The 12,316-nt window shown below is 64.2% G+C and overlaps 1 protein-coding gene across 9 annotated transcripts in view; it reads right to left on the bottom strand.

The window, feature by feature from the left end:
- Window positions 1-12,316, bottom strand: part of CACNA1B (calcium voltage-gated channel subunit alpha1 B) — a 173,343-nt gene that overhangs the window by 104,590 nt on the left and 56,437 nt on the right. For all 9 annotated transcript variants that reach the window (XR_012506676.1, XR_012506679.1, XR_012506677.1 and 6 more), the window contains exons 11-15: window positions 11,560-11,769; window positions 7,337-7,449; window positions 2,635-2,747; window positions 498-629; window positions 270-342 (exon numbers count right to left, since the gene is read on the bottom strand). Coding sequence is in view for 5 of the 9 variants with exons in the window: in XM_074362846.1 (XP_074218947.1) it covers window positions 270-342; window positions 498-629; window positions 2,635-2,747; window positions 7,337-7,449; window positions 11,560-11,769 (641 nt within the window). In the remaining 4 variants the exon portion in view is untranslated. The remainder of the gene's footprint in view (window positions 1-269; window positions 343-497; window positions 630-2,634; window positions 2,748-7,336; window positions 7,450-11,559; window positions 11,770-12,316) is intronic.

Here is a 12,316-nt window from a genome sequence, read left to right as displayed (position 1 = left end):
CGCCCCAGGCCTCGGGGGCAGGCAGAGAGGTGCATGGCTGAAGCCCGGAGACCCCCAGAGCTCCACCTGGGTCTCAGGCGGCCCCCCCGACCCGGGTCCCAGACTGAGGGCCACACGTCAGAGGCTGCCTGTGCCTCGCTCCTGACCGATCTCGTCTGCTCCACGTAGGGCTCTGCCAGAACGTCGGCGTCCGGGTCGTGTGGCGGCGCTAGGAAGGGGATGATAGGAGGACGGCCGCCTTCCCTGCAGGCCAGGAGCCGGAGCCTTACCTGGAAGACGGTGAGGATGGCAGCAGGGAAGGTGTCGAAGTTGGTCGTTGGAGTCTCGTCTTGAAAGTTGAACCTGAGAAAACAAGGGTCTTGGGAAGAGGCAGCCCCGACGGAGCTGGGAGGACCCGGCGCCTCCAAGGCTGCCAGTGTCCCGGTGCCAGGGTCAGCAGCCCACTCGAGGCCCTCAGGGGAGACCAGGGCCGGCGGCTGGGGCCCAGCATCACTTACTGTCCCCCGAACAGCTGCATGCCCAGCAGGGCGAAGACCACGATGAAGAGGAAGAGCAGGAAGAGCAGGCTGATGATGGACTTCATGGAGTTGAGCAGGGACACCACCAGGTTCCGCAGCGAGCTCCAGTACCTGCGGGAGGGCGGCCAGGTCTGGTCCCGCCCGGGGGCCGCGCCAGACACCGACTCACACCTGCCGGTGAAGCTGGAGCCTTCTCCCGAGGTCCAGACCCGTCAGCTGGACTCCAGCAGAGACGACGCGTCCAGCCGGGACCCGCCCTTGCCTCCCAAACCTGCTCCTGGCACTGTCCTCTCAGGGAGGATGGCCCAGCTCCCCTCCCCCAACCCCTCCGGCCAGCGCCTCAGGAAGTGAGGGTTCGACGATTTGTCCCCCGTCCGACAGGAGAGGCAGTTCTTTGTGCAAAGAGCCTCAGCGCAGCGGGGCCAGTTCGGGGTGTGAGCTGCCACGAGTGCCCGCTCACCAGGTCCAAGGACACAGTGTGCAGCCACCCCCCAAAGTCTCCTGGAGGTCAGAGACCGTGTCCCTCTCATTCAGCTGGACCCAGTGGCACACAGGTCCCCCGAAGTCGAGCTGCTGATGGCTCCCTGGGTGCCTGGGCCCCTCCAGCCGCTCCCCCAGGAGAGCCCAGAGCGCACACTGGGATCAGCCCCCCAGGGAGACGTACCACGTGCCTCTGTGCTCTGCACTTGCGGGCCTGCTGCCCGGGCGTGGGGAGGACTGCAGGACCGGCAGCCATCTCCCCATGTCGCCCCACCACTGGGCACCTGGCCCCGAAAACCATGTCCTCCTCCCTGGGGCCCGCATCACAGAGGCCCACCTGTCCCCCAGGTCCTCTCACCAGGTGCGAGAGAGGTAATGGAAGGTGGGCAGGAAGACTCCAGGAAAGCCTTCTCCTGGGGTGGGCAGGGGTCCAGGTCCAGGAGGAAATGGGGCTCCTCAGACTCCAGGCCCCTCAACCAAGGTGAGGACGGCACTTGTCACATGAAGGTGGTGGAGAACTGGGGGCACGTGGTGCAGAGCACCCAGCAGTGTCCTTGGGCCACACTGGACTCAACTCCTGCAGCTACACTGCCGTGACCTCGAGTGACCTCAGGTTTGGAAAATAGACTGGAAGACACCAGGAGAACCTCAACGTCCTGGCGACGCCAGAGGAGCAGTGAGAGGCTGGGTCGGCCACTGGAGGGGTGGCCCAGAGCCCGGGGCCTCCAGCACAGGCTCAGGGCGGACAGCCCCGTGGCTGTCATGACCCAGGCTGCCCAGAACGCTGCACGGAGGTCCATGCCAGGCACGTGTCGGCCACCCGCTCCAGCTGCTCACGGGGCAGCCTTGGGGTCTCGGGCCCCCGCTGTGGTGTCTGGCCGCGGCTCCAGCCCGCCAAGTGACAGCAGCTCTGCCGCTGCCAGGACAGTCGTGTGTGAGGGTGTCTGCCTGCCTCCCGCCACCGCCACGCTGGCTCTCCCTGCGCTGACTGCGTCTCCCTCTGCCCTGGGTACGACCCGTTTCTGGGGCTGGAAGGAGTCACGTGGGATGAAACTGAGCGCGGTCAGGGCACCGCCCTGTCACCAAGGACAGACCAGGCAGGGTCGGCCCTGGTGGAGAAGGCAGGCCCGGGAGCTCAAGTCAGGTCGGAGTCACATGAGGGCCAGGACGAGTGGAAGCCCACCTCCCACCCCGGGAGGCGGGCCTGCAGGGCAGGCGGGCAGACTGAGGGGCCACAACCAGAGAACTTCCACTGCTCATTTCTGCTTCCCCGCGAACCATGGAGCAGGGCCACACTCCGGAAGCTGAAATACAGGACTGCTGATTTCAAGAGGAAACAGTGTGAAACCGTGGGGAACAAGCTAACGAGAGGATCAGGAACCCTGCTGCTGGCAACACTGGGTCCAGCTGGAAACTGCCCTGAGGGCAGACGTGGCCCCGAGGCCAAGACCAAGTCCTGCTGGGCCGCTGCCCCAGCGCAGGCTGCTTTATGACTGTTTCTGCCTCTAAACCAATCACAGGCCACAGAGAGACTCCCTACGGCTGCGGCCAAGTCCGGCGCCACAAGTCCCCAGGGCAGTGCTGTTGAGCTGCCCCAGGGTGCTGCGCCCACCCCAGGAGCACTCGAACCACGTACTTGGTGACTTTGAAGATCCTCAGCAGCCGGAGAGCCCGCAGCACGCTGATCCCGAAGGAGGTTCCCGGCTTGATGGCCGCCCAGACCACCTCGAAGATGCTCCCCACAATGACCTGCAGGGGACACGGGTCAGCCTGGGCACATGCCTCGCCGCGCTGTGGCTGCATCTCCACAAGCATCCACCCTGCCTCCCGTCTGCTGCTTAAGCCAGATAAGGCAGCACGAGGTGCAGCCCCCAGGGAGCTGCAGGCCCCCAGGGCCGGTGCCCGTCCTGCCCCGACCCAGACACACCAGGAGGACACAGGACACGCAGCGGGTCCGGCCTGCTGGTTTCCGGGCGGACCTGAAAGTCTCCTTGTCCAAGGCCCGCACTGGGCTTCGTCACAGCCAGGGGAGCCTCCCACACTCCTCCGGGGCTCCAGAGCAAGCACGTCGGATACCTTGCCTGCTGGGCTGCTCTCACACCGACCAGCAGGTTCGGCCTCCTCGTGACTCCCCCCTCCGGTCCTGTCACTGCCCTGAGCGTCCCAGTTCAGAACTGCATCCTGTCCTCTCCCAGAAACCACCAAGAACAGCCTGTGACGAGCCCGCCCTCTTGTTTTCACCAAGAGTTACCCTGGGCGCCGTCCGTGTCAGTGGACCAGGGCCTGTGAGCAACAGGCACGTCCCCCCTTCCAGCTGCTCCTCAGACGGGCCCTGTGAAGGGCCACCCTGATCAGGGTCTGGCGTGAGGGTCTTAGGAAGGACAGGGCAGTGGGGCTGGGGCGCCGCAGACCCCTCACCAGCCTTCCCCTGGGCAGGACAGCAACGGCACCCAGACCGAATTCCCTCCCTGACCGCCACGCCTCGGGGGGCACACCCAGGCCCACGGTCGGCATGAGTGCCCGTGTCCTCTTCGTGTGTGCGGCCAATTCTCACCCCCGCCAACCCGACTTCTGCAGCTGGTGTGGAGGACTCCCATGTCTAGCTTCAGTCTCTTAAATTCCATTTCACTGCATTTGGCTCACACATCCTCCAAGGTTTCAGTCACTCCCACCCATTTCGTGTCGACTGCAACGGAACCAACACTCTCACCAAGCCACTGAGAGAATGGTGACTGTGCCAGGGCCCCTGTGGGTCAACACCGGTCCACTACCCCGCACGTCTGGTCTGCTGGTGGGACCCGTTCCAAGTCACCCCAGATGCACAGCCCCCCGCTGCGCGTTCCTCCGCCGGGACACACGTCACTCCGAGGACATCAGCTATGCCCCCAGCTGCCACACCACTACGACCCTCGCACCAGCTCAGCACGTCTGGTCTTGGTGGCCCGATCGCCACCACCAGTTGCCCTCAGCATCACAGCACCCGCCTTGTGCCCTGGGCTGATCCCCCTCCTTCCAGCGCTGGGCTCCACCAGGTCTCCTCCTGCCCATCCCTCCTCGGCATCGTCCACAGTGGTTCATGATGAAGGTGGCGCCTAGATAGCCCCCGGGGAACCCACTCCTGGTGCAGTCTGTCCCCTGAGGGTGGGGTGGACCTCGCTACCCACTTCTGGCAAACAGGACGGACAAAGGGACGGGCGTCACCCCTGAGACGTGTCACAGCTGCGTGGGGGCGGAGGGGACACTGGGCAGCCTGTGCGGTGGCCCTCAACACCAGGAACTGGGGTGGCTGTGGCCACTGGGGTGAGCCTGGGGGCTGACTTTCGAGGTCTGTCAAGAACCATGAGCAGGGCGTGGATGGGAGCCCTGCAGCCCCACAGAGCCTGGGCCGCAGGACCTCGGGAGGGACACCCGTGAGTCACAGCCTGACTGCCAACCCGCCAGAACAAGAGAGAACAAATGTCTGCTGCCTTAGCCATTAAGCCTTGTGGTAACTTGCCACCTGGACAGAAAAGTCAACCCAGACGTGGGAAACAGGAGTGAGGAGCTGCGTGATTCAAACCCCAGTGCCGGGGGGGGGGTGGGGCTCTGGGAGCAGGGAGTGGCCCTGAGCAGCAGTCAGCGGAGGCCTGAAGCCCCTGAGCACTCCCCCTGGAATGCTGGACCCCGAGGATGCCACAGGAACGTGAGGAGAACCCCAGGTGCCCAAGAAAGGGGGCTGGCGGAGCGGGGCACGCCGGGGCCTGTGGCTGCGTGAGGAGCGGACGTGCGGCCCAGAGCCAGGGCTCTGCCGAGAGTCACTGATGCCGCCTGGTGTCCTCCTGCCGCTCGTGTCGGAGGGGAGGGAGGGAACCGAGGGACTTCCTGTTGGGAGAAGCCGAGACTTGCTAGTTTGGGAAATGCTCGGCCTCTCCAGAGAGCAGACGATGCCAAAATTAAGAAATGGCCCGGAGCCTAGAGATGAAGCCCAGCGCGTGACTGTGGCTTTTCCGTAAGACCCCGAAAGACCAAGGGTAGGGCCTGGGAGCATGTGCAGCCACCTTCAGGCCCTCCCAAGGGACACGGGGTGTGCCTCCCACATGGGCTGCGTGAAGCAGTACGTCCTCAGGACACCGAAGCAGGTTGAGCTCGGTCATCTCAGCAGGAGCTCAGGCCGAGCAGGGCTGACCTCTAAAAGAGTCGTGGGCACAGCTCTGTCCAACGGGGTAAATTCCAAGAAGATTCACAACGTACCCGTGAAGTTCTTACAAGGCTTATGCACACAAAAACATCACCAGTTTGAACTGAATCGGACAGAGACAGTACAAAATTAGGCCTTTGGATTCCCAAAATTCTACTAGTAGGAAGCAGGCTGAGAAAAACCTCAGCTGAAAACGTTCACCACCCTGCATGGAAAGGGAAGATGACTCAGGACAAAGCCCAGAGCCAGAGGGCTTCCCAGGCCGCAGGAGCTCATCAGGGCACTCCCACCACCTCCCAGCTGGGCTCCAGGGCTGCTGTGGCCCAGTGGCGAGCTGGGCAGCCCACGCTCCCCTTCCTGAACAGGGATGTCGAGAGCAGCGACCCCTTGCCTGTCCCACCCAAGCTGGGTGCGGCGTAGACAGCTTGTCCCTTTAGTTTCATGGTCTACAGGCTGAGAGAAGCTGCAGGAGCCTCCACCAGGCTGGGTGTGCTGCGGGTGACGCGGCTCTGCCGCAGTAACGGGACGAGACTCTGGGGAGGCGGGAGAGAGGGGAGTGCATTCTACACTTGGGGGGGGGGTGCGAATCACGGGCCCAGAAGGCAGCCTCCGGGACACCCCCAGCGATCCTGGTGCCACGTCCCTGTGTCACACTCTCCCCCATTAAAAGCGGGCTGGCCCAGTGACTCCCTCCTGGCAAGCACAACAGCCGGCTGACGGCGTCCCTCTCCTGAGCCTGGGCTCCTGCGGCCTCTGTCCTGGGACCTACGAGTCTCTCTCACGTCACGAGCTGCCGTAGCCGTGAGACACGTGGCGAGGCCCATGCGACTGGGAAGCGAGGCCGACCACACCCATGAGAGGGCACGGGAGCAGATCTGCTGAGCCCAGCCTGGCCACAGCCGTGTGACAAGCCTGAATGCACGCTCCTGCCCTAGCCAAGCCTCGGGAGGACTGTACACCCAGCGCCAGCTGGACTGTGACCCACGAGAGACCCTGGGTTCCTCTGTTAGCTTATGTGCAAACTACTCCTGCGTGCGGGGCTCTGGAAGTTCCCAGATGGGCGTCTCCCTGAAATCTCCCTCCCTCTCCGGGTTCCCTCTGCCCACGTGCACTGCAGCTTTCTTTGGAACCAGGAGGGCAGAGAATCAGAAGAGTTGGTTTCCCCTCGACCGTCTTGTCAAAGCAGCAGGTGTCCACGGCTCTCAGGGCGCACCCTGGGCCCCATCGCCTTCCTTCCCCAGAGACATCAAGCAGCGTGGCGTGTGCGGGGGAACCCTGGGCTCAGCACCGACCCCCGGCACACTAACTAGCTGGGCAGCTTGGGCCCGTCACACAGCGTCTCTAGCTGTTCACCTATGAAGTGAGTCGTCGCGAAGATCTGACACAGTCTGCCAACTGTGCTGCAGCGCTGACGAGAGGAACGCTCTCCTCCGACCTAGGTCCGGGCGCCCTCCCTGGCTACTGGGGGCTCTGCAAGGCCTCCCTTGGACTGCAGCACATCCACTTCTCAGTCAGAGCCTCCACCGGGTCAGAACTCAGCTCTGGGCAGCCGTCAACAGCACTCCACCCCTGGGCTCTGGGCTCGGCACCAGGGAGGCGTCCTGCATGATCTGCTGGGCCCAGGGAAGTGGTCTCTGTGTTGCCCCTCCCCCTGCCCTTTCGCAGTGAGCCTCAGAAACACCTGCCCTCCAGGCTTCCCTCACCGGCAGAGGCTGGGGAAGAGACCCAGGCTCACTGCTCCCCCCAGCCTCACAAGGAGGGCTGGGCCACCACGGCCTGTCAGTCCTCCCCTAACACTGGTGCACGTGCCCAGGGCCGGACCCACAGGACGGTGAGGCATCAGGACCACAGCTCCCTTGAGCCCTGGCAGCGTATTTGAAAGAAGCTTGTATGCCAGGCCCAGGGGAGGCCGCAGAGCCTTGAGCTGGTCTTGAGACTCCGTAACAAGGGCAGGGGAGAGAGGGAGGGAGTCACAGCTGGCACCCCAGCAGGACGCGCCTCCCCGCCTCAGACGGCCCCTCTGGCCCACGCAGGCTCACGGGCCCCTCGACGCCTGGGCTCTGCGTCGCAGACCCCCGCCCACACCGGGCACGGCACCACGGGAGGGGCTGCACGCCCTCTCGAGTACACAGCCGGCGTCCTGACCAGACGTCTCACTCACCCCGAAGTCAAAGCAGTTGAAGGAGGACCGGAAGTAGCTCCTGGGCCCCAGGCCGTACACCTTCAGGGACATCTCTGTGAGGAAGAGACCCAGGAAAACAAACTCTGCAAAGTCTAGGAGAAGCCGGAGAAGAGGGCGTTAGCTCGCAGCCCCTCCGACCTGGCTCCAGCCCAGCCTGGAGGGCACCAGACCCCAGGCGGGCCTGGGGTTGAGCCTTCCAGGCCTGGTCTGTGGCCCTTCGCCCTAATCTCTGCCCAGGACAGAATAATGAACAGAGTGGAATGATGCAGAGAGGTGCTCCCTCCCAGCTGAAAGGTGCTGAGCGCCCAGTGCCTGTGGGACACGCACACAGGCTCCCAGGACTGACCCTGGGAGAAGCTCTGGGGTCAAGGGCCCCTGTCCCCCCGAGGAGGACCTAAGGTGGTCAGGCAGAGGGCGCCCCAGCCCCGTGGAGAAGCTGGACAGCCTTGGACCTGGCCACCCACCTTCACGCCCCGCTCCACGCACTGACTGCAGGTGGAGAATGTCAGCTCCCCGGCCGGAACCCCCATCTCTCCACGAGGACCCCTGAGGGAACTCCTTTCTTTCCCTGAGGACTGCTGGCCTTAACGCCAGGTCTCTCAGGAGGCCTCCCTGGTCCTTCTCTGGACTCCCAGCACCGTGTTCGGTTCTAACTGTTCACGGGCTCACCCTACCAAATGCAAGCCTCCATCCCCAGGCCCACGCAGTACGCTTGCCGGGGGCCTTGGGGAAGCCGCCCCCGCGTTGTCTGTGAGTCACACAGGGACTCCTGTGGGTGCCTTCATCTTCCCTCAGGCTGGACCCCAGCAGGCAGCCGTGGTGAACAGTGCCTGCCTCAGCCCAGGGGTCCTGCCCCTGGTGGTGCTAACCCTTCAGGAGCCTCAGGACTGAAGGGAGGCCACCCTGGAGCTAAGGGCCGTGCTCAAAGCACACAGACACTGTCCCTAACCCAGCCTGAGCAGAAGGCGGAGTCAGAGCAAGAAGAAACAGTCAGTCCAGAAGCTGTTCGAGGCCACGGAGTGCAGGAGACACAGCCGGGCTCAGCCGTTGTCTGGCCAAACCAGGAATTCCAGGCTTCCGAATAAGGTCACTGTTTGATCCTCCTCCCAAGCTGGGACCCACCCATCATTCTGGACGCTGAGCCCTCTGTCCCCAGAGACGCAGAGGCTGGAAGCAGCTCAGAATCAAGGGCAGAGCCTGCCGCAGGGGGCCCAGGACCGAGGGGTGAACGCAGGTTTCTGAGAGTCCAGTCCCAGGCCAGAGCCTCTGGCTTCCAGACTGGTTGGGAGACTGGAGCTCAAGCATCTCCTGATAAAACAGATGGGGGAGGCAGGGACACACCTCCTGCTGTCACTCCGCGCCCTGAAATCTGCTCTCCTCCAAGCTCTGCACACACGTAGCCGCCTCAGCAGGGTGTATCTGCAGCAGCCTACACCCTGGCTGGGCAGAGACACCAGTCCCACTGCCCGCTGGGCACCAGGCCCCCCAGACCCACACGTGATGGCCTGTGTGGCCCAAGGTCTCAGGTGGGGATCCTCCTCCTGTGGCATGAGTACATGGGCAACCAACTCCCGGGAGCAGCTCACCCCTAGAAGGCCTGGCCTCCGGAGCTAGTCAGAAAAACACAAGGGCTCTCAAACCATGCACAGAATGAGCAGTGAGGAGGCAAAGCAACTGTCCTGGAGAAGCTGAGAGGGCAACGCCAGAGGCGTGGACGCCCACTGACCCCCGCCTGACACTGCCTGAGCGCCTGGCACCTGGGCCTGGAGATGGTGACAGCAGCTGTGAGGGGCGGTGGGACAGCTGTGTCCTGAGTCCCGCTCGGAACACTCAGCCCCACAGCCCCTCCACATGAGGTCACAGAGGCACCTGCCCTGCACCTCAGGGGCACCGTGAAAGGAGCTCAGGTCCTGGGAGGAGAGGCCACAGAGCTGCGACCTCCAGCCGACCAGCCCAGATGCCCACCCTGCTCCCCAGAAGACCAAAGTGGGAGTAGTTTGCAGACACAAGCACACGAACTGCCAAAGGGGAAGCTGTCGGGAAGGGGGCTCCAGGACCAGAGCCCCCAGCACCCCACCTGCCTTTCCGCTCTCCTGAGCAGGAGACCCTCAGCTTCACACGCTCGGCCTGGGGGCCAAGAAAGGGTGTTGGTCCATGCAGTCCTAAATCTTTCACTCAACCAGCAGGCCCTGGTGTGCTCTGAGCCGGCATGGGGGACAGACCCCTCTCTCCAGGAGCCCACAGGCTGCGGGGAGCAGAGCGGGTAGGTCCAGCAGTGCCTGTGCTGTGACACACACACTGTGGGACAGAGGGACAGCGCAGAGGGTGGCCCGGGCCCTCTCACGAGGCCTGGGGGTTCACAGGAGGACCCTCCCTCCCTCCCTCCGCAGCTCGAGCGTCGGTCTCTGGGGTCCCCAGCGCACCTGAGGGACAGGAGCCAAGATGCAAAGAACCCACTCTCCAAGGGGCGGCCAGCCTCAGGCCAAGGCCCACGGCGAGCTCTGACGAGGATGGCCCTGAAGGGGAGCACTCCTCTTCCTCCTGCAAGGCCTCACTACCTCCCGGACCAGCCTGCCTCACTCCAGCCAGCTGTCGAGGACAGAGCCCGGGCCCTGGGCAGAAGTGTCCAGACCCAGCACAGGCCCCCTCTCCCTCCAGCCGCTTTCCCCAGGTGATGCCAGTGAATTCAGGAACTTCCAGGAAACCACAGAGAAGACAGAGCAGGACGGTGCAGGTTCCTGGCCAGGGGTACCTACGGCCTGGCCCAGCACCGGGCACTCCCAGCCTTGTGCTCCTGCATGCCAGACAGCGGCCAGGCCATGCAGGCGGCCCCCAGCCCACGCGGGGCAATCCCCAGGAAACAAGGAGTCACCACAGGACTTCCTGGGCACCACCAGCTTCCCCTGTGGGAAGAGAAGGCCTGGCTGGGAGGCCCCACGGAGCAGCCGCACCACTGGCTCAGTAAGGAGGAAGCCCTGTCTTCCTGGCCCCCACCCCCCCGCCAGGGGCGGGAAATTTCAGCCTGAGGACTCAAGCCACCAAACCACCAGCCCCAGGACACACTCAGGGGCCAGAGCACCCAGCTCAAGGCACTCAGGCTGGCCTGCACCCTCACCCCGCCAGGAGCCTGAGCCAGCCTGTCCGCTGGACGTCCCTGTGCGCTTCTGCTTTCCTCTGCCCTTTCCCGTTATACAAGCAATGGGCTTCAACATAAGCCTGGGAAGCAGCAGCCCGGAGTCCCGCCCATGTTTCCCAGTGGCTGTGGAGCCGTCAGTCCACGGCGGACCAGGCTCTGCGATCTAACAGAAGGGAGCACGGCTGGCCTGCTGGGGGCCAGAACTGGGACCCAGGAGGGCTCTTCTCTGCAGAAAAGGCTGTCTTGAGCACCTCAGGTGGGTGCAGGCACACAGGCTCCAGGGAGAGAATGAGGCCCTTGTGGGGGGCCCAGAGCAGGCCCTGTGTCCAGGTTGGCCGCAGACACTAGGCAGGGTAAATGCACTGACCATGGGGATGGGGAAGAGGAAGCACTGACTGCAGGACAGAAATCATCAGGGGAGTGTCTTTGGAGCTCCTGAGAGGCTCCACAAAGCAAGGCCTTTAGCTTCATATGCCCTGCAGGGCCCTTGGGTATGAAGGCCAACCTGGTCCCTGGGGAGGGGCAGGGAGCCCAGCACCGCAGCCTGGAACATGTAGCAGGGCCGGGCAGGTCATGACCCAGAGCCCCAGGCCTGTCCTGAGGCTCACGGACACAGGCTTGCAAGTCGCTCTGGTCTTGGACACACCCAGGTTCAACCAACCACAAAGAAAAGTGAAACAGGGGAGCCCTGGGAGCCAGGACTCTCTCCCGAAGAATCCGGGGAAGACAGAAACGAGGAGCTAGCTCCCTTGGTCCCCGGGTCTGAAGCCTTCTCGAGGGAGGACGCATCATCCCACGAACATCCTCCCCTGGCACCCAGACCCCTCACTCATTTCCCACTACACTGGGGACAGGGTCTGGCCAGATCAGCGGGCTATCCCAGTTCACAGGGCCGGGGCAGCCCTGGGACGGGGCGCTCGGGCCCGGGGAACAGCAGGCCCCCTGCAGAGGCCCCCAGGGTGCTGCGGTCAGTGCAGGGGCCCTGCCCTGGGCGTTAAGCAAAGGCCAGCTGCAGACCAGAAGTGGCTCGGGAGGAGGCGGGGGAGGCCCGGGCCCGGCTACGTACACAGCGCCGTGGTGAGCCGCTGGGGCTGGTTGTAGTGCACCATGGCCACGCACAGCGTGTTCAGGGCCACCACGCACAGCACCGCCCAGTAGAAGCTCTGTGCCTTCACCATGCGCCGGATGAAGAACCGGCACATCTTCTCCTTCCTGCGGAGATACGACGAGCCGTCCGTCTTCCCGCTCTTGAGGCCGGCGCGGGCGAAGGGGGGCCCTGGGGGGACAGGGGGCTCTCTGAGGGCACGGGGGGCCAGGCACACGCGCCCGGCACCCATCCGTGCCCCCGTGGACACGCTCCCCCCCCCACGCACTGCCCCCCACAGAAACACCCTCGAGGGCACGTGCCCCCAGCCCAGGCCCGGCTCGAGGCGCTAGTTTCCGTCCCAGGCCCCACGTGCGTCAGACCTGCTACTGACACTGTGCTAATGACCCCTGCACCCACCCCCCCCCCGCTTTCACAAACGAGGGAACGGGAGTCTTGGTGGCCTCCATGGCTGCTGGGCTCCGGCAGGAAGACCTGGGTTGGAGCCGCTCTCTGGTCCCCAGAACCCCCTGGCCTCTGTCCCTCTTTAGCTCAGCGGTCGGTAGCCACTAGCCACTGCCTGCTCGGTAGTTCTACTGCGCCACAGCCAAGCTCTTTCGTTTGCATCTGGTCCAGCAGCAGAGCTAAAAGTGGTCCACAAAGCCCCAAATATTCAGTCTCTGGGAAGTCTGCCAAGGAAGCGGCTCCTCCCCCACTCACCAGCCAAACCCAACCGCCT

This window comes from Camelus bactrianus, chromosome 4 (genome assembly GCF_048773025.1).
Source record: "Camelus bactrianus isolate YW-2024 breed Bactrian camel chromosome 4, ASM4877302v1, whole genome shotgun sequence".
Taxonomy (NCBI): Eukaryota; Metazoa; Chordata; class Mammalia; order Artiodactyla; family Camelidae; genus Camelus; species Camelus bactrianus.
Note: the sequence above shows the minus strand (reverse complement) of the source record. Positions and strands in the feature narration are given on the sequence as shown.